The 22,731-nt window shown below is 38.4% G+C and overlaps 1 protein-coding gene across 1 annotated transcript in view; it reads right to left on the reverse strand.

Moving 5' to 3' along the window:
* LOC134572839 (vascular endothelial growth factor receptor kdr-like) overlaps positions 1-22,731 on the reverse strand; it is a 162,343-nt gene that overhangs the window by 42,470 nt on the left and 97,142 nt on the right. Inside the window, exons 11-13 of the mRNA XM_063432080.1 lie at positions 22,127-22,250; positions 9,617-9,728; positions 2,470-2,760 (exon numbers count right to left, since the gene is read on the reverse strand). Coding sequence (XP_063288150.1) covers positions 2,470-2,760; positions 9,617-9,728; positions 22,127-22,250 — 527 coding nt within the window. The remainder of the gene's footprint in view (positions 1-2,469; positions 2,761-9,616; positions 9,729-22,126; positions 22,251-22,731) is intronic.

Consider the following 22,731-nt stretch of genomic DNA (forward strand, 5'->3'; position numbering starts at 1 on the left):
TATAGAATGTGTCTGAACCTGAGTTTGAGGAATTACAGAAGAGAAAGGTAGAGTTTATGTTGATGGGTACAATGGTGGGGAGATGAGAATAACAGATTCAGAGCTTGACAGAGGACCCTTAGCTAGGCATTGACCTACATCTGGAAGTATGTACCTACAAGCTCTGTGCCTACACAAGTTGTGGGTATTATCCCCATTAAACTCTCTCCTAGTCTTCAATCGTTTAAGAAGTCCATCAAAACCCATCTCTTCAGAAAAGCTTATGGACTCCCAGAGTGACTTCTATTTCACAAACCCTTCTCTTGCCATCACCTTATGGGTCACCCTCCACTCCTACCTCCAGTTCTGCTACTTACCCACCTTGATGGATTGCTATCCCCCCATCATGCCCTTTTTATTGTGTCTTTATACCCCACCTTCTCTACACTTTAACCTTATTTGAGCAGGGTCCTCAACAACTCATTGTTCCCGTTACATATTGTAATCATCTCACTTATTGTTAAATTTCTCCCTTTTATAATATTGGAAAGTGCTGCGGAATAAGTTGGCGCTATATTAAGGACAATAGTAATATTCCTAAGACCAAATACACGTTCAAATAATTATTTTTGGGGTGATTGTTTTAAAAACACAAAGAAAATAAATAATGAAGTATCTGAATCAAAGCTCAAAACATATTGTAAACATAGAAACTGTTCCTAAAGAATTACAGCCGTAGAATAGAGGACACATTTCTAAAAGTTCGTTTTCCCTGCCAAAAATTACGGACAAGCAACAATGATATTTAGAACCACTCGAGTACTTACTTAATAGTCAGAATAAAAAGTAAACACCACGAGTTGCTATAATTAAGCAACATCTTTTAGATGGTTTGAGATTTTGTGCAGGTCTATCTGGTACAATTTAAGAGACTGCACAGTAAGTGTGTTTTTTTTTTTCCTGACGTATATTGATTCTGCTCGGTCTCTTTTGGCGAAGTGTGTCAGATATGTTTATAAGCAAGCATGGCAGATACATTGAGCTAATTCTCTTACAGCCCATTCATTCGAATATTGAACTTAGATGATGATTCATTTGTTGTGTCTTGCTTGGCTGCCTCCCTCTGACAATTACAGCAACAGAGAAGGCAGAGTGTCTGATAATTTGGCATTTTTACAAACTTAATTTTGCGGTTATCCAGCACGACAAAATCTACCTTCTCAAATTGTAAGTTAAAGGGACACTGTAACGTCAAGGCAAAGCTCTTTGAGCTAGAAGGCAACATTTCTAATGAGACAGAGAGGGGTATTTTTGTAAACCCCTACAAACCTATTAACCCTTGATATGGACTAGTAAGTTTATGGGTTTAGAAATATACCCCCACTCTGTCTCATTAAAGATTTTACCGTTTAAGCTAAAGACAGCAAGGTGAATTGTTAGTGTAGGACTCACCTAAAAGGTTTTGCCTTGACGTGGCAGGTGAGCTTACACTTTAATGACCATTGGAGTGATACTAAAAACCTCCAGATATTTAAATATGCAAAGGGTTTTGGGATAGTGCGCAGGTAACTTTTTTTTGTTTTTATGTTCGATGTGTTGGGGCTGATGTGTTCTATAGTCATTGCTGCTACCCCGGGGTAGTGGAGTTTAAGCACAGGACATAATTTTGTATTTTTAAATATCTATTTTATGTATGCAATTTTTTTTTTTTTATCTCCTGCAAATATATGTTTGGAGGCTAATTAAACAATTGTATTGTGTGCTCTCATTAATATTTAAAATATGATTATACCATATTAAATAGAATTCTGTGCAGCTGAGGAAGCATTAGCTGTGTTTATCTACTGAAAAGCTCTATGACCAGCGTAGGCCAAATGTTCTCTATGGATAAGTAATAGTGTTTGATATCACTAACGATGTTTGAGTATAGCTCATCTTAGAAGAACAAGCAGAACCAAACTTATTTGGCGAAAAGGGGTTTCTAAGAGTAGAGCAGTTTTTATAAAACCAAACAGCAGACACAAAAAAAACAACCCAATATGATGATTGATCCCTTGAGGGCCACAAACTGTCTATGCTGTCATAACAATCTGATCCATAAAGATGTTAATGACACACGGAGTGTCCAACTAAACTAACTTCAGCTAAAATAGGGAGGAGGGCATCCCATGAAGGTATAGGGTCTGTAGGAATGTCACTGGTCCTTGCAAGGCTAGAGTAAACATAAATATAATATTATTTCTAGTAAACAGATCATGATTTCAGAATTTCACACCTGAAGGATGTTTACATCAGAGATCAAAAAACATATTTCATTAGCATGTAGAAACGTGATTTTTATTGCATGTACTCTGCAGATAGGGAAATTGCAGTTGTATAAGTTCTCCAATGCTTACATATGTCATACTATGAGCAATATAGATTTGTAAATGTACCATGCAAGTATAGCTAGAATACAGAACAGCATATAGTATAAAGTACGTGACTTACTTAGAACCACCAGTTGATTGAATCTCATCTCATCCACTTTGCTGTAGTAATTTCTCGCAGAGCAGTTATACAAGCCAGCGTGTTCCAGTGTCACATTCACCAGAGTCAGCAAATGATAGATAGTGTGCCTCTTAAATTGGGTCTCTGTGCCACATGGGAACATCGGTTCTTCAAACGGGAGCAACCAAGACATGTGTGAGTATATGTATTTTTCGGCCTTGCAGATAAGAGTCACATTACCACCCTCCACAACAGTTGTCTGCTCCTCAGTCATCACTCCTGATTTGATTTCTAGAACAAAACAGATAATACATAAATAATGCAATACGTTGATCTTTAAAATGTTACGAGATATTTTGTAATAAAAGAGATAAACATTTTGAAAGAAAGAAAGTACTTTTAAAGAACTGATTGACTAGTCATTGCTACACAGAGCATCAATTTCCATTTTTACAGGTATTTCACAATACTTAGCAATAAGTATTAATGTGGCTATAGAGTGAGGGTCTCCTTCGTCTATTTAAAATATATATGGATCCACAATTGTGCACCTCATACTCTCTGACTAAGGTGCTGATGCAATTTTTTTGGATAAACTTGTAAAATAATTTCTATAACCTATAAAAATAAAAAAAATATGAAAAAATATATTGCATATAAAAATTGTACCAATATATCAAAAAATATCAAAACAGTACAAAATTAAAGTAGTTTTCACAATATTTAATCATTTTAAATGTTTATTTAAAATTTTTTAATCAATTGGAAAGTGTATACAGCAATATTATATTGAGGCCTAATTAACCCCTTAAGGACCAAACTTCTGGAATAAAAGGGAATCATGACGTGTCACACACGTCATGTGTCCTTAAGGGGTTAAGAGTTAATATTATGAGCACAAACATCCTTCACAGTGTTTTATTAACATTATAGTAAGGGGAGATTTAGAGGTGAAGAAGGCATTGACAAGTAGACAATTTATGAGGATTTGAGGTAGGCAGATAAATATATTGCTAAGTGTCTTGCCCAAGGAGTGGGATTGGAACCAGGGTCTCCAGGTTCTAAAGCAGCACCGTTACCAATTCCTGTTGTACGGCAGTGCCGTTACCATTTTGTGCTGATGTATAGAATTACTGTTACGTATTTACTAATCTGCATTGCCTATATTTTGCATGTTGGTTGACCTGTAGTTATGAATTAATCTACTGTGAAAACAGACTTAAAGTGATCTATAAAAATAAATGTCCGTGTGACAGAGATGCTTCCGATCCCTTTGACTATCCCTTTAACTTTCATTGAACCATAGAATGTCTCTGCTTCTAATGTCTCAGCTTGTTAGAATCACGTCCTGTCGGAAAAAACATTCCTTGTAACATGTGTTGCCAATATGATCTGGAAGAGCCTTCACAGGACAGTGTCTCATAAAATGGCACCATTGCATATATATGAGCTTTGCCTTTAGTTTTAACACAGGGATCAGCAGAATAGTTTAACCCTGGTATCAACATGCAGCACAAATCATTGTATACGTTTTGTTTTTCAGAGTACAGCACGGGGAAATAAATCTTCATTATTGTTTTGATCATTTAATACCAGCTGTTTGTAAAGTTAACAAATCCCACACTGATCCTTGTTGGCTTTAAATGTGTGGGACTCGGCTCAATTAGAACTACTGTAATCTGGAATCTATCATATTGACACACTTATATTATTCACACATCCAATTTGTTGTGCTCGAAAGGAAACAAACACAAAAAAAGTATTCACTTTGTACAAGCGCTGTGCATTGTAGTAATATCCTTAAAAAGTTAGGGCTGTTTTTCAAGAATGTGTCTAATCTTTGGCGACTGATGTACGGATGCCTGGAATGAAAAACTCTCTTATAATGCATCTGTATTTAACATCTGATAATCTTCTGTTACAAAATGTTAGTCTAATGCAGATACTAATTATTTTTAGATCCCAGGAAAACACATCAGGCTGGGACAGATTTTCTTGGATACTTTTTATGGTAGTTGATGCGTCGTCACATAAAGTCCTCTACCCCTTAGGCTCTTCTTCCTACTGAATTCATGTATATGGCAGATCAGATGTGGATAAAAGAAAAGGTAAGGAATTTGAGAGCAGCCCTTTTGAGTTACTTAGTTCACTGATTAACATAAATTTTTCATCTGTTGCTGTTTTTTTCCAGATTGATATGATATTAGTAATTTACCAGCTATATATAGTCAGCTTTTCCATGAAGTAAGCGTGATTTAGCGTCCATCGTGCATTCACAGGCTATAATACTAGTGAGGTTGTCACCAAAAATAAACCAATTCTTCTAACGTTTATATTTTTGGATTAGATTTCAAATTATTTATTATTTTCGGCTAAACGTTTTTGAAATGGTTTAATCTATAGAAAAATATTTTTATATTTTTATATATTTATATTATATTGATTTTTTTCATACGTGATATATGTTTCAATATGTTAATATTTCGAGAAAATTATTTGAAATGTTTATCCAAAGATATTAAATCATTTGAAAAGCAAATCCATGAATATTAAATAGGCTCCATAGTCAGTGATTTGACCTTTAACCCCTTAAGGACCAAACTTCTGGAATAAAAGGGAATCATGACATGTCACACATGTCATGTGTCCTTAGGGGGTTAAACAGCAAATTGTCTGGTATACGTTAAATGGCAGACTAAGGTAGAGTAATTGTTTATTGGATTTTGCAGGATACGAAGAACTTCTTGGCCTCGAGACTATTTGGGAAAGACGCCAAAAACCTTTTTCTCAACTACTCGTCTTGATTGTTATTTAAATTTTTCATACCATGAGAAACCATTAAATGAGGTTAAGGCATACTGGCAGGTGATGAATTGAAAGATCGCTTTAATCTGTACCAGTAGCTGTTGGAAGTGTTTACAGAATTCAGAATATTTCAGACAGGGATGATACATTGTTTTCTAGCAGACTGCACTGTAGTAAAGAACTTCATCTAGAAAACGTGTATTGTTCTCTCTAGAAAAAGTGATGTATGTATCTTTCAAGCCTAAATATTTACTATTGGTCCCACAGGATCAACCACCCTGCTACTCTATATCCGACAGCCAAGGTGCAAACTGTACCAAGGTCGGCACATGCTCAACTTACATAAAGAAACAGCAAAAATGGTCCGGGCACTAATGGGATAAATACTAGGCAGTTTTAATGGAATTCCATTTATCAAAAGGACATCAATGTTTCGACTTCAAAGACAAGATCTTTATTAAGCTTTGAGGTCGAAACCCTTAACCTTTGAGTGCCTGGACCCTTTTTGCTGTTTCTAAAAATCTATAATTCTGAAAAAAAATCAACTTGCTCATCTTACTACGAATAACCACATGGCCAGGTGTATTTGTAGTAACCACCAAAACACTCAACCCTATATTTTGTGCTCCTTTAATATTTAATTATATTGATATAATCTCTTCTGGGCTTTCCTGTGCTTCTACACAGTGCTTCCGTGAGAAACACTATGATATTTCCCCTCCAGTATAATTATTTCTGCACAATGGCCTGCATTCTGATATGAAATCTGCCCAGTCAGCACTTTAAAATAACGGGTCCTATGTGAGGCTCAACGATTTAAAACAATGGTTCCCAGACGCAAGGTAGACTAACTGTCCATGTTTTGTCAATATCCTCATGTGAGATATCCAAATTCTTCGCTGCTGGTGCACCTTGTGGTTGGAAACCTGTGACTCGAAGAGTTTATTTGCTATATTATGAACTAGCTGTCAATCCGAATAATTTCTTTTGTATCTTAGTATTTCCTGTAACTAGCAGGAGTCACACAGTATTTATGTTATCATAATGACAGGTGTCAGTCAAGCAAGGTAGGATCTCAGTTTAACCTTCCAGAGTTAATAAACTGAATACCTCTAACTGGGATATTAACATGTAGGTCACATGTAGGGAGGTGTGACTAGGGCTACATAAACCATGTTATTTAACTCCTAAATGGCAAAGAATTAAGCAGTGACAATGCAAGGGCATGATCTTTACACCAAACTGCTTTATTAATCTAAAGTTGTTTTAGTGCTTATAGTGTACATTTAAGAAAACATAAAAAAAATATAAAAAAAACAAGTATTATTATATATATATATATATATATATATATAAAAATAATAATATTTTTTTTTTATGTATATAAATTCTGCCTTAAAGGAACACTATAGGGTCAGGAACAGAAACCTATATTTCTGATCCTATAGTACCTGCCCCCACCTTATTTCCAGCTCCATACGAGTCCGCCGGCGCTGGCTCCGCCTCAATCTGCCTCCTTGGCTGGCATCATTAGAATAGATGATCTTAGCCAATCCCAGTGTTTTCCCATAGGAAAGCATTGGATTGGCTAAGATTGTCTATTTTCAGCTATGGAGGCAGGATGGGTGGAGCCAAACACCGCCCTGCCCAATCCGCATCTACTCATAGAGATGCATTGAATCAAGGCATCTCAATGGGGAAAGTTCAGCGTCTCCATTTAGAGAGTGGAGAGGCTGCACGTCAGTGCTGCACACTAGAAGTGTTCCTATGCTCTAATGTAAACACTGCATTTTCTCTGAAACATTAAAACGCCTGCAGGGTCTGACTATACAATAAGCTGTAGTTGTTCTGGTGACTATAGTGTTCATTTAATATCCAATTGCACTTTGCAGCAGACTGGAGCCGTCATTTGTTTATTGATACCATTGACCTTGATTTAAATAATAGCTGCATTCTGATTGGGTGAAAGTACAAAGCGTCCAATTAAAATACAGTAAAGTTTTTTCATCCTTTAACCGTATTCTAACATTCCAGGCTTATTGTGTCAGTGAAAGATATAACAGCCACATTTTTTATTTTACATAAAACAAATTTCAAACACGTGTCCTTAGTAAAACCCACTCACTTCAAGCATTAACAGAAGAATTCTGTATGTAGCTCAGTTACAGGCATAAAAAAAGGAAAGGTAGTTGGGCAGGCAGTTTGAAACAATGCAGGCTACTGACAGAATAACACATGTATTATGGTAAAACATTTTGTTATTTGGAACCATAAAAAAGCAAAATACTTTAGGGAATTATTTGTTACAGCTGTTTAAGGTATTTGCTAATGTCCAGCACTACAAACTCAACAGAAAAATAAGCACATTTAAGTGACATAAATAAATAGTGTAAACATATAAAAATGGAAACACTACTTAACATGTGTTCCTTATAAAAAGAAACAAAACAAGCAAACACACATATATTGCACACAATTGTCAAAGTGTATACTGCTATTCCAGCTGAATATTTTCTAAAAGGGATATTTTACGCACCAACACCACTACATCTTAATGTAGTGGCTTTGGTTCATAGATGCTGCCTGTCGCTATTCTCAGACAGTGTAAAACACTGCTATCTGAGAAACAAGGTTGTGCTCTAAGGCCAAGAACTTGACTCTAGTGCCTGTCGGACAAACAGCCGCTAGAGGCAGTCTCTTCTTGAGACTTTTGAAAGTCAAGGATCTTTGAGGTGTTTGTGTGTGGCACCATCACACACAGCATAGTGCCGCTGAGTTTAGTTAATTTATTCTTATAGAGACTCATAGGATTCAATGTTTCTCTGTGAGAAGCATGAGATTGGAATGTGATCATCAAAAATTATGATCAGAAGACTGTCCCAGTACTGAATTAGAGGTAAGTTTAACGGTATTTTTTTAATTTTTTTTTAAATAGGGAGACATAAACAAAAATAACAAAGAAACACTTAAAGTTAATTTTGATCTTGGATTGTTCTTTTAGCATCACATAGAAAATCAGTAAGTAAAATTATTTGAAGAGACAATATACAATAAATAATAGCTTTTAGCTGTTGCTCAAACAGGTATCTGTCTGGTTATAGATGACAGCGCTGTAGTATAAATAAAAAAAATAATCATAAAACTGAACTGTATTTTGTATATATGGGGACAACACGCCCAAGACGTATCAGTTATATACATAATACATACATTACAAACAACTTTTTACATAAGGAGGATAGCTTGGCTGCATGACAGCACAGCATATAATAATAATATTTAACCAGGAAAGGTACATTCAGATTACTCTGAATGGGGATGTTACTTTTGCCCAATTTAATTGTACTCATTTTATCGACCTTGGAAGGATGATCCTGTCAAGAGTTGAACCTGCAACCCCCAAGGGTTCAACAGATTCTATTGATGATGCCAACTGAACTATCTCACCTGCTAAGGGTTAATAGAAAAGAAAAGAGACTGAAGTACCAATATGGGCCGACAAGTTAATAAAATAGGTATGAGCTGTGAAATTCTTAAATATTACATTGGATAATTATTACATCGGAGCAAGAAAAAACATTTTTCAATACAAGGTGTATTTAATTGTTTATTTATTGCCTAGGTGATTTGTTATATGGAACACATGCTCACTGTTGTAAATACCTGTTGATGGTTGATGCTTTATCTCAAAGTTTCTATGGAAACTGTATATAGAGTTTGAATGTTCTCTCTAATTTCCATGGAAACATTGATGCTGAATATCAGCCGTATATGAGCAGAAGGAAGGGTGGTGGACTACTGGAGGCCTATCTACAAAAGGCTCCTAGTATATTGATTCATAATGCAACAACTCAATAACTGCTGTATGCACAATTTAAATAAAGTCATTTGAGCAATAAAGTTTTTTTTGTTTGTTTTTTTCTGATTTAATACTTAATCTAACGCAATATATTTGGAGGCAAATGATCATTTGCCTTGGAAAAAAGCTGTGAAGTTGTATTACAGAATCTTTCCTGAAGACACATGTATTTGTTTATGTTTGTATACAGAAAATACTCAGAATGTGTTTCTTTAACCCCTTAAGGACCAAACTTCTGGAATAAAAGGGAATCATGACATGTCACACATGTCATTTGTCCTTAAGGGGTTAATAGACAAGGGAATAGAACATTTAAGGCCAAAATAGCTAATCTAGAAAAATAGATATGTGATATTATCAATTTGGCCAAAATGTGTAATAAGCCTTGTCAATTATCCACAAACTCTGGTTTAGTGAATACACTTCATGGTGTTTAATATTGATTTATGACTGCTTTCCTACAGCAGAAATTACAGTCCATACCTGATAGGATGAAGTGCACGGCTCTTGTCTCATTGCCCACCTTGTTGGATGCTATACAAAAGAAGATCCCGGACTGATTGCTGTGCATTGAAGTGGTCAGTGTGCTCACAACCTGAAATACACAGGGAGAACTTTAAAAAATGAACACCAAGGACTGTATGCAGACCGGCTTTGGTGATTTATAAACAACATCACTCTACAAATGCCAAATCATCATCATCATCATATGTAGTTAAAAAAAAAAAAATAATAATAATTATAACATTTCTCTGTTGGACTGACTTTAATAGAAAATGTTACCACTTTTAAAAAAATACTTTAAAATGGCCTGCCTTAACTTCTAATGATGTTACTCGTTGACAGTCGTAGAAGACAGGACAATTCTCAGGCCTATCTTTCACAGCGTCCACAATCTGATCGACCAAAGCAAAGCCAATTACAGCACACTCATGCCTGAGAGGTCTATTCTCATAAAATTAGCATTATTTTTTTTTTAAATGACCCAAAATCTTTACATGATTTGTTGCCCAGCCTCTTAACAGCATCTCCAGCCATCAATGGAACGGGAAGGAAAACTACACAATATGACAAACACAACATGCATTTGTTCTAACAAACACTTCTCATTAGTCCTTACCACACTAATAAAATAGATTTTTTTTTTCTTTTACCCAAAACTCGGTAAGCGGAGGAACTGACCCAGGTCCCCCCATTAACCACCCTCCACTAGTGACCAGTCCAGATCCTAGATCATTAATATAGTGTGAGCATCTTCTGCAGCACAGCAGGGAGTTAAAAACCTAAATAGTGTTGACAAGACCAAGAGAAAATACACATTTTATGAGAATAGACCTCTCTCAGGCATGTCCAACCGACAAATATTATTTTTTGTTTTTTAACACTATATGATGATGATGATGATTTGGCATTTGTAGAGTAGCAGGTGACTTGCTTGTGTTTTGGGAGTCCACCTACACTGCAATCAGTAGTTATGAAAGTATCCTCTTGTTTTGTGGAGGTTTCATTTTTACACGTACTAAAGACAAGGAGAGTTAAAATAAATATAATGTAGGTCGAAGTGTTATTCTTAAGGACTATTTTATTGATTTTAAATTCCACATGATAGCTGTCAGTTGCTCGTAACTTGAACCTAAAGAGTGAAACACAGGATCGTGCCGTGTAAACTTCGTGCACATGTTCGTACAGCTACATGAGCTGTAATGAGGCAGATCCCTTGAGTATCCCACCAGAGAACGTGAAAATTGTAGGAATGCTAACTTTTTCACCCTAGCAAAATCTATACCTACAGTAAACACAAAGCCTAACTGTTTCTGCTTGGGGTATGGGACACAGTCCGACACATCGATACGATTACAAAAATAAATTCTCAACATTAACAAAATCACTACCATAAAAATCTTTCCATTGATAAGCAAAAAAAAACAAAAAAACATATTAGGACATGAAAATTTAAGTTTCTTGATTTTAGGAGGAGTTAAGTGAAAAAATAGAGCCGTGTATAGTGCAATAGAATTGCAAACCATTTTATACAAAACAGAAGCAAAATCTAATTTTAATAAAACGTATTATTTTTTCAACCTTTATAAAGAAATATATATAAAAGCATTTGCAACCAGTATTTGGAAGTAGCTTTAAGCTTCATATTTAGTACATACTCAACTAACTATACATCATTATACATATTTACTATCAATAATGTAGTGAAATGGGGATCATAAAGAGGTTTTTACTTGTATCATTTTCTTTGTTAAGAAAAAGAAAGTCTAAATCACCATATGTACTTTTGAATTTATATTTGTGATGACTCCATCAGCTTGTCCTCCTTCATCTATAAGTATTTAACGTTCAAGGGACTTTGTCTTCTAAAAAAAAGATGCTAATCCAAGTGGAGCAGAACTGAATATTTTACATAAGTAAAATACTAGCATTCCATTAACCCACATACTGATATCAAAGAGAAATTTGAGGCAAAATAAAAATAAATGTTCCCATATTAACTGATAAGCTGCACCATACTTCCATGCAGAACAAATTATTTGTGTTTTCTGGGTTAAATCCAAACTCAGAGTTTTGGGTACCATCAGCATTGCTGAACCAAACGTAACTGCCTGTAAACCATGCAGATGTCTATCCAGATGTTCTTCAGATGTGACTTGATATGAAAAAGTTGTTTCAAAGATCACTTCACAATTAACCTTCTCTGTGCCGGAGGGTATATGTGTGTGCTGTTCAACTTCGTGGCATTATAAGTGTTAAGCACATCAAAGGAGTATTTTCTCAAACTCAAAAGCCTCCTATTAAATGTTGTTATCCTTTTTTTTTCTTTGAACAAAATGTAATCAAATTGACCGTATTCTTCAACGTTTTTTTTATTCTGCTTTTTTCAATATTCAGATGTTTACAAACTCCATTTTTTCCACTAGGGGCAGCAGACACTCACTAATTGTTCAGCCTTGTCAAACAATACTAACCAAAGTTAGAGCAGTTACAACTATTGGTTAAGGCACAGACTGACGTATAACCGATCACTATTGCTTACATTGTGTTTTATGTTTCTCAGTGTTGACAGCGCTGTTGGTATTTTCCTGTTTACTACGATCAAATCCACTCTCCAGCATGCCCCACTGCTTTTTATAAACTTTGTTTTGAACTTAGCAGAATAAAAACATGCTATCAGTGAACCCTACGTTCAAATAAACAGGCTTTTAAAGTCCGTTGCTAATTTTAGTTGGGTTAATTGCACAGATGTGAGTTAGTTTGTTTTATGTTCTAAGAGTGACCATTGTGGAAATGAAAGAGTTAACTTGTGACCCTTTCTACTGTAATTAGCTTATATTGATTTTTTTTGTTATTCGAAATCCTGTTATGGCCTTACTCCTGTACCAACAGCGTGCAGTAAGTCAGTGGTTCGTGTAAACAGAAGAGTATTACATTTAAAGTGCTCTGTCCCTCTATTTCCCCTTGTTTTTTTATTTTTTTCATTCACCATATCTTTTTAATCATGCATAAGAGAAAGTAGGAATTACTTTTTCTTATAGAGAACATGATCTCTAGTAAATTTTGACAATAGGCAGAGATTACGTACAATTCCATTTCACTTGTTAAGTCAGTTTACCAAGAAAATATAAAATATATAAATAGAGGCAAGTAGCAATCAGGGAAGTATAATTATTAAAGGAACACTCCAGGTTCCATAACAACTTCAAGATGTTATGGTACCAGGAGGTCCAGGGTGCCAGCTTATTTTCAGAGGTTGAACTGTTCAAATGCCTCCCAACTGTCCTACCGTCTTGCTTAAGTTCTCTGGTGTTCCGCATCTGGGGAGACCAGGGAACTGTCACCAGGCAGCATTAGCGCAAGCGCCTCATTGAACGTGCTCTCTCTGTGCAGCGGACACTAGAACCATGAACTTCAGCAGCACTCCCTGTATTGTCATGAAGTCATTTTGGCTGGCCAGGCTGCCTGCCAGGTGGCGAGCCTGCCCCTTTTTTGGGTTGACCCGCCCCCTTTTGAGCGAGACTACCCATTTCCTGGGCAGGCCCACTTATTATGGGCATCACTAATGACACTCTTGGCATTAATAGTAATGCCCCTTCGGACTCTGCTCACCAGACCTGATTTGAAAAGTAATGTTGGAAGGTAAACAGTTCATAAACTGAAGAGCCAAAAGTTTGGTATCCAGCGCCTAATCGCTCTTTCCCCCTGTCCTTCCACTGCTCTGAATCTTGATTTTATCAAGTCTATTCTCTCTCTCTCTCTCTCTATATATATATATAAAACTGAGGAATGAGGGAAGGGAAAAGAAAAAGAACAAGTTTGTTTTACCAATGGTTGATCCAGGTCAGTCAAGGGGCTTCAAAGTTAAAAATGAGACACTACAAACTGATGTTTATATTAAGTACATACATTTACAGTTTATTTTTAGTTGCAGATAAAATATTTTGTTTGTAGATTCTTCCCTGAAGTAAATTGGCGAGCGAAAAACTTGCCTTGTATTGCCAATATACTGCTGTCATTATTAATTTTGCTCCAGGCTTTCTCCAATTCCACGTAAAGTGAGACTTGGGTTTCAGCAGATCTAAAAGATGGTGTGGGGCGAGTGTTTGTGTGGATATCCTTCATTGAATCGCTGCTTACTTTTTATGTTTTTCTTTTTTGTATACAGTTTGGCTTATGGGAAGCCCCTGAGGATGTCTGAAGTATGAAACGTGTAGGGTATAGCCATGGCACAGGTTCCATCGGATTGGGTGAAGTTGTATTTAATATGCTGTGAATTCGTTTATGTAAGTTGAGTGCAAAAGGATATCCTTTTTACATGACAGAAAGAGCGTCCTGCACCATCTATTTCTATATTTTTATTTTTTATATTCTTTATTTTTGCGTGCTTGCGAGACATATAGGATTACAAAAGACATTTTAGCCGGAATACATTTAAGAGTCATGGGAGAACACTGCACATTTTATAATAGAATATCAAGATGGTGTAACAATCTTGGTTAATGCAAGAATTAAAGCTTTTCAGACATGTGAAAGAAATACATGCTCTTGCCATTGAAATATTGTACATTGCTAACTCACTGCACTGGATGAGATACCAAGAAAAATGGGAAACAAAGGTTTGTCATTTGTCTATCGATGCAAGCTATGCAGCATTTGCCAACATGAGACATTAGTGTGGCTCAAGCGGCGGGGCCAAAAGTCCGTGTCAGCCGATCACCAGAGGAGGCCATCGCAAGGCGCAGTACTTGGGAATATCCACAGAGCTGCACCAGAGTGGGGATCCCCTCCAGCCCAAGGCCCAAGGAAGAAAGGCATCTTCAAGCCACGAACTTGAAGTCAGATGGGTGACAAGTTTATCCCCTTCTGGGAGTGGTCGTAAGATCCAGATGGCCAATGTCGCTGACTGCGGTTGATCTTCGGCCTACGTGGTCGATGCTTAGAGGCATAGCCTCTTGAGGCATTTGGCCTGGGTAGCATACATTAAGGAAGACAAGTACTTGCAAAGTCGAGGAGCCTTGAATGGTAGCACCAGTCTCTGGAGCATTAGGCCTGTGGCAGCCCTTATGTGGTGTGGTCGCTGAGGCTGCCAGGCTTGCCAATATCTTGAACCAGAAGTTCTGGAAGGTGGCATATAAGCATTGCATTATGGTTTCCATAGATACACCCTGGGGACTCGGATTTCAGCAAAGGCCTTGGATTAGGCCCATCTGCCATCTTGGTGATCCTGGTAATCAAGTTGCGGCTGGAATTAGACTTTGGGTCAGAGGTAAGTGCAGCAGTGACTGCCAGATCGGCTTCAGTGGGATATCCCCCACCGGTCCAGAGGTGTGTGTGGAGGGGTGGGGGGCTACGCATCAAGTCTGTACCGAGATCCGTTGAGTGGAGAGGTCGTCCGCCTCTCCTCAGCTCTACTCCCAGCATGCCGTGGCAAAAGTGTTCAGGTTTACAGAGGCTTAGAAAGTCATGAAAAGGCTTAATGGGTAGGTCAGGGAAACCTTTACACCCGTGGAGCACCAGAACATTAATCCCAGCTGACGGGCCGGGCCAATGATCAGGAGATCGTGCACCACACGTCTGATCCGGTGGAAGGTCAGGCGCCGCCCCCTCTATTTCTATATTTATTTTTAGGGCAACTATCTACTGAACATCTAATTGAGAACATTTGAGTGTTATTTACATTCCTGTTTTGCTATGTGGTTTGTGAGTGCAATATTAGCAATCTATTTGGGGCACATTACCTAAACAGTGCGATACTATATTTTGTTTGTTCCTTTATTGGTTGGCTGTGTCACATTATATTTTTGCCTACAGTATCCTGGTAACACTTTATGTGAGGTAAAGGCTGCGACATCCTGAATAAGTACTGCAATTCTGGAGCAGAATGCTTAGCATGAGTCTGTCAGTTACAGCAACGTTTTAGTTCATTTTAGACTGTTTAAAAGATATGATCCTGTTACCTATTTTTACTAACTCAATAAATAACTGAAACCAGTATATAGACATGTGGTCAACATGCCTCCCAACCATCCTAAATTTGGCAGGACTGTCCTGATTTTCGGGCCCTGCCCTGCCTTAGTTCCCTGGTGTCCAACATTTTGGGACTGTTCCCAACATTCATATGATGCTACGATTAGAGCACTAGGATCCTGCAGGGATCACTGACACGGTGCTTCCGCACAGTCTGTCCTCAGTGGGCCGGACTGCATGACAGACAGGTTGACCTGCCAGTAACTTGGCGGACCCCTTTCTTCTGGTATGCACCTATGAGCGAAAACTTTTTTGAGCCATTAGAATGCACTAAGCAAACGGCAAGCTCTTAAATGGTTTATTCTCATTGATTTCTTACATTCTGTTTTGGCTTGATTACATTTTAAGTAATCTGTCCTATTTAGGATTAACACATTGCTGATTTAATCAGAGGAGTCTATAAAAATTCATGGTTCAATGCTTTAATCAGTAAAGTGTAGACAGCAGTCTGAAGTCTGTAATTTGCATTCTATTCCTGATAGCAAACAATGTAGTTTGAGATTAAACACTCAATGTGCAAACTCAGCAAAGCATTTAGGACATAAGATGACTGACAAAGTGGGGCAGTCTGTGTCCATTTATTATATTATTTTTCACAGCTAAACCTACACCTCCCACCATTTCAAATGGTCAAAGAAGGACACTTTAATTTTAGAGTTGTGAGTGGGTGTGTGGCCAAGGGAGGCTCTGTTCTGCATATCATTAAGTAACATTAAAATGTAATTTAGAACAATAAAGATGTATCTTATTATACCAACTGAGTTCTAAACACATGTTTTGCAGTTTTAAGACACATTACCAAGAGTGTTATTGCTGTGGAGCTCTTTATACACTCAGACACACCAACAACATGGAGTGCATAGAAAAAAGGGACATTAGAGAAAAGAGGGACAGAGGGATTTGGGCCCAAAATAGGTAATGTCCAGGGCCGGACTGGCCCACCGGGATACCGGGAAATTTCCCGGTGGGCCGCGGCTCCTGGGGGCTGCTCTGGCAATATGTGCCACCGGGTGGCCGGTCCGGTGGCACACACTTTGAGGGGGCCGGCCGGCCGGCAGGCAGGCAGGCGGCCGCATTGCACGCTGCAGCCTCACCGGTCCGGCGGCACACCTAATGCTGAGGGCTGAGGGAGGAGCATGTCTCTCTACCATGCTCCCTCGCGGTTCCCACAATCCCCAGCAGCATCCGTGCTGGGGATTGTGGGAACCGCGAGGGAGCATGGTAGAGATATGCTCCTCCCTCCTCCTTCAGCCCTCAGCGTTAACAGTGCTGCCGGACCGGCGAGGCTGCAGCGTGCAATGCGGCCGGCCCCCTGACTCCTCTCAGGTGGGTGGGGGGGTGAATAGAGAGAGAGACAAGGGGGGGGGGGTGAAAAGAGAGACAAGGGGGGGGGGGTGAAAAGAGAGACAAGGGGGGGGGGGGGGTGAAAAGAGAGACAAGGGGGGGGGGGGTGAAAAGAGAGACAAGGGGGGGGGGGTGAAAAGAGAGACAAGGGGGGGGGGGTGAAAAGAGAGACAAGGGGGGGGGGGGTGAAAAGAGAGACAAGGGGGGGGGGGTGAAAAGAGACAAGGGGGGGGGGTGAAAAGAGAGACAAGGGGGGGGGATGAAAAGAGAGACAGAGGGGGGGTTGAAAAGAGAGATAGAGGGGGGGGTGAAAAGAGAGACAGAGGGGGGGGTGAAAAGAGAGACAGAGGGGGGTGTGAAAAGAGAGACGGGGGGGGTGAAAAGAGAGAGCGAGACAGAGGTGGGGTGAATAGAGAGAGAGACAGAGGGAGGTGGAGAGAGAGAGAGGCAGAGGGGGTGAATAGAGAGAGAGTGACAGAGGGGGGGGAATAGAGAGAGAGAGACAGGGGGGGTGAATAGAGAGAGAGACAGAGGGGGTGAATAGAGAGAGAGACAGTGGGGGGGTGAATAGAGAGAGACAGTGGGGGGGTGAATAGAGAGAGACAGTGGGGGGTGAATAGAGAGAGAGAGAGAGACAGGGGGGGTGAATAGAGAGAGAGACAGAGGGGGGGAGAGTGCCACAGGGAGAGGGGGGAGAGTGAGACACAAGGGGGGAGAGAGGGGCGAATAGAGAGAGACAGAGGGGGAGGGAGAGTGCCACAGGGAAAGGAGGGAGAAAGAGACAGAGGGGGGAGAGTGAGACACAAGGGGAGAAAGAGGCGTAAATAGAGAGAGACAGAGGGGGAGGGAGAGTGCCACAGGGAAACTCTAGCCCTGGAGCTACGGGCTAGAGTTCACTCTCACCACTGCGACCACCAGGGATTCCTGGTGGTCCAAGTGGTGAGAGTGAACTCTAGCCCCATACAAACACTGCCCACACACACCATACACATTCACACACTGCCCCCCCATACACACACACAGACCCCCATACACACATTCCCCTACACACACAGCCACCCATACACACATTGCCCCACGCACCCTACACACTGAACCTTTCACACACATTGCACCCCTCACACATTGCACCACTGCTCCTATACCCTACTACAGCCCCATATCCCAGCAGACCCCAGGTAAGTTGTCAAACTGTACTTAAACGGTTTGACTACTTACTCTGGGAGCGGGTCCCGGCACTCCTGGCACCATACCCACTACACAGAGCAGTAGTGGTTATTGTGCATGGATTATTTCTTTAAATAATCTATAGGTGCCCCTCCTGAGATCAGGCTCTGGATCTGCCACTGATTTATAGTATAATATATAATATATATTATATATATTATATATTTAATATATAATATATATATTATATTATATTATATATTTATAATATATAATATATATATTTATAATATATATATATTTATAATATAAATCAGTGGCGGATCCAGAGCCTGATCTCAGGAGGGGCACCTATAGATTATTTAAAGAAATAATCCATGCACAATAACCACTACTGCTCTGTGTAGTGGGTATGGTGCCAGGAGTGCCGGGACCCGCTCCCAGAGTAAGTAGTCAAACCGTTTAAGTACAGTTTGACAACTTACCTGGGGTCTGCTGGGATATGGGGCTGTAGTAGGGTATAGGAGCAGTGGTGCAATGTGTGAGGGGTGCAATGTGTGTATATATATATATATAATTATGCCTATTATATTTACACATATATTAATGTACATTTATATATGCATAATACACTAAGAAATTTCATTGATATGTACAATATGTAATAAGCAGATATTGGCCCAGTCTTGTTGCTAGGTGCATAATCCAGCACAATAACATATTTAAAGTGAAGAGTGCACCCACAGGACCTCAAAATAAACAAGATAACGTCATTTTTTACAGTTGTGCCCTACATACATTCACCATTTCAGTCCCATTACCAAGCTTTCCTTAATATGTCATGGTAGTTGGACTGAAACATTGGCTATATGCAAAGGCACGTCTGCTTAAAATAAATCTGCACTCTTTTTTTTTTAAGCCTATATGTGCTTTTTTTCACGTTGGAGTAATAATTTTAATTTTAAGTTATCTTTTCTAACTCTGTATCTGCACACTATGCTGGCGCGACGCATTATGGGGCTGGTAAATAATTTTTTTCCAGGGCTGCTTTTAATTCCCAGTCCGGCCCTGGTAATGTCCCTCTTAAATAGGGACACTTTTGCGTTAGGTCTATATCACACAGTAAATTGTTACCTGATTATTCTCTCCTCTCCCCCTTTTGTTACATTTTAAAAGTTTTCAACTAAATGGAAACAACACTAAATTGATTTTAGTATGTAATTCATTGAAACAGCTCTAATGCCTTGTGAGGTGAAGTAACAAAATGAAACCTGAATACTTGAGACCTAGTTATATACATAGTATAAATCACATAGAACAGAACACCTTGGCATTTCATATTTATTGCTATTGATTCAGTCCATCGCGAGGTAGATGACATTTTACTCCACCGAGATCTTTCTCAAGGCATGTTTAAAAAGGTTCTGACAGGAAGATTGTGGTACAATTGAGGCCATTCTTCAGCCTGAACTCTGGGCACACACGTGCAGTTCAGGTATGTTTTTTACTTTTTCTTTAGCACGGAGAAATTACTTCACAAATATGCTATGACTACACAATATCTTTACGTTAACTCTGGTGACCTCTGCCTAACACTTTTTCTGTTAACCTTAAATAGCAAAATTAAAATAAAAATGAAAAAAGATGTTCTAGCCGGACCCCTGAGTTGTATATACCACAGGCTAGATTCAAAACAGAAATTCGGAGGCAGTGGAAGCATTTTGACGAGAGACCCCCAGGAAGAGGTGATTTACCCTTTGCTTGTTTAATACTTTGCAGCTTCTCAGATGTCCGAATGCTTCATACCTCATCTGTCTTTATTATTTAACCTTCTCTGTTTGTACTGATAACAAATATTCCCTTCGGTGATATTTCAGAATAAAAAGAGTATGAAATGTTTGAAATAGTTTTGTTATTAGAGGTCAGACATAAAAAAAAGATAACACTATAAGCTTCTAACCACTAGGGAAAACGATGTCTAAGCAAAACGTGTCTCTGTCTTTGACAAGTTTGAAGAAAAAAAAAAAAAAAAAAGAAAAACTACATTAAAAATGCTATTCTTGTTAGTGCAATTTGTCAACACATAGATACGTGTTAATGCATTATATTTATTAAAGCTGGAGGTAAAATGGCGACTGACATAACCATGAGAAGAATTATGTGGAAACTTGTGCACTTTGTTACGATAGAAGCAGACTTTCCACAAAGGCATTATAAATAAACATTCACGGTTATATGTTCTAAATTCTTTAAAAGGGCAATTTTGTGTTAAAAATAAATAAAATAAAGGTAGCATCTCAACGGGTGACTGACAATGTTTGTTGTCCTGCCACCGTTTCAGAGTCATCTCTCGATAAGTGTTCTTGCAGGAAGGAATGTGTTTTGTAGCGGAAGGGGGCTGATGATAGACTGTGTAACGGAATGAAGAGTTAAAGAAAGTTTCATTATGTATATATCTACTAAAATACAACTGTATGAAAGAAGACACTTACACAAGCAAACAATGGCTTGTTTTCACATATATGACTGTGTGTACAGTACACACAGATGGATATTTGCAGCTGCAACAATTTTGTAACCTAAGACACTAACCTACAATGACAGACTCGTCTCACATCCAAGTTTAGCCTTCACTGTTACCAACATCTAGCAAAACTAGTCTTTGATATGTCTTTGACACGTTTGATAAGAACAACGTATAGACAGGGCTGGACTGCAAAACTGCAGACACTTGCGGGGTTATAAATGACATCATACTGACAAATATTTCTCTAAATTCTCACTATATAACATCAGGAAAGAGGACACGCTAAAAGCGTTGGTGGGTGTCAGTGTTTAAGCACTGGTTTCCAAATGTCCTAAATCTGTCCTAAAAGTTTATTAATATAAACCAGATCTTGGTTTCTCCAACACAGCAGGACTTTCATAGAAGAGAGGATTTCTCTTTTTAATTAGCCTGACACTTTAAATTTTAAGTGCTCGCTGTACTGCTGTTCAGAACAGATTTGTCTCGAGATAGTAAAATGTTAACACTTGTAAATGAGATTGACTAGAACTGACCGGGCCTTGTGGGATCACATCCCCCAGACTCTGTTTTGCGAATGTGCACAGTACACCTGGGTGTGATTACTTGTCAAGGGATGCTCAGGAAATCAAAGCATGCCCTTACGGTCACTGGATTTTTACATGGAAATTAAAAAGCATTGTACACGTGAACGGAATAAAAGACTCACATGCGTCTACAAACTGAATTAATTATAGCTTATAACTGTTAGTGATGTTCAAATAGGTCAGGAGTAGACAATGATACGATTGGATGGGTGGACAGATGGAGGACAGACAGACACATATAGAAAGACAACAGGGAGGTTATGTACAGAATAGTAAATACTAGTTTTACATTAAAATCACACTGTTCCACTAGCAGGGATTCACACAAATACTGTATCGAGCTATCCTTCTTACAGAGTCTACTAATAAGCTACATCTGCCACATGGCCTGTTTTGCATTACAGAAGAATAGATCTATTAACTAACAGTTGTAATAGCAAATCTCTCCCATGAAAACTGTGAATAATGGACCCTCAGTGGACTGAACTGAGAATTATTACCTAATCTGTGTTAAACGGTAAAATAAACTCACACAAGATGAAAATAAACTAACTGCATTGAATTCAATGAATCACTAGAGCAGATCTCAGCATTTTGCCAGGCACGTTGTATTATGTAGGACAACAGGATTTTGATATTGGTTTTTTTTATGTCTCAATTTAATTGTTTTGATTTTGATCTTTTTTTTTTTTAATGTCTCGATTTTAATAGGTTTTTTTTACATAAGAACAATAATACAAAGTGTATCAACACCGATCTTGTTTAATGCCAGATATAGGCTTCTTATACCAAATCTGCTTCTAAATACAGGTGTAAAATGAATGGGGAAATAAAAAATACCTTGTTTTTTCCTTCGTGGTTAATGTGGTCTTCGTTAATGATCGGATTGCTGTTTTCACTGGTCATATCTGTGTCATTGCCTCGGGTTAACAATATTCTTTGCATGTTGTCATTCAATTCACACCTGGTATAAGTAAAACAAACAAATGCTGTGAAAAAATATAGCTATATGGTTCAGTGATAAGCTACGAGAAACTAAAATCAGGGTCTCCTGCTGAAAGATTTCTCAAGCTCATTTTGTTTCAAGAATATAAATACCCAGACATGAATGATTAAATAACTTGACCGGTGGCTTCCCCGTGTATTAAAGGAACACTCTACAATTACAATTACTTACATAGCGCCAAAATATTCTGCTATAAAATAGGTAACAAGACAAACAATTCTAACTAAACATGTTTAAAATACAGTACAGGACAGTAGGTGAAGATGGCCCTGCCCAAACAAGCTTACAATCTAAAAACTCTAACATTAGAAATAAATATATTGATTTATAATGCTAGTCTGTTCCTCTATTTTTGTATTATTAGATCACCCTGTGATACATAAAACATGCTGGTAAGCTCAGCATTTATTCAGCCCCGCTCCTCCTGCTGTAAGACTAT

Source organism: Pelobates fuscus, chromosome 9 (assembly GCF_036172605.1).
Source record: "Pelobates fuscus isolate aPelFus1 chromosome 9, aPelFus1.pri, whole genome shotgun sequence".
NCBI classification, from domain to species: domain Eukaryota; kingdom Metazoa; phylum Chordata; class Amphibia; order Anura; family Pelobatidae; genus Pelobates; species Pelobates fuscus.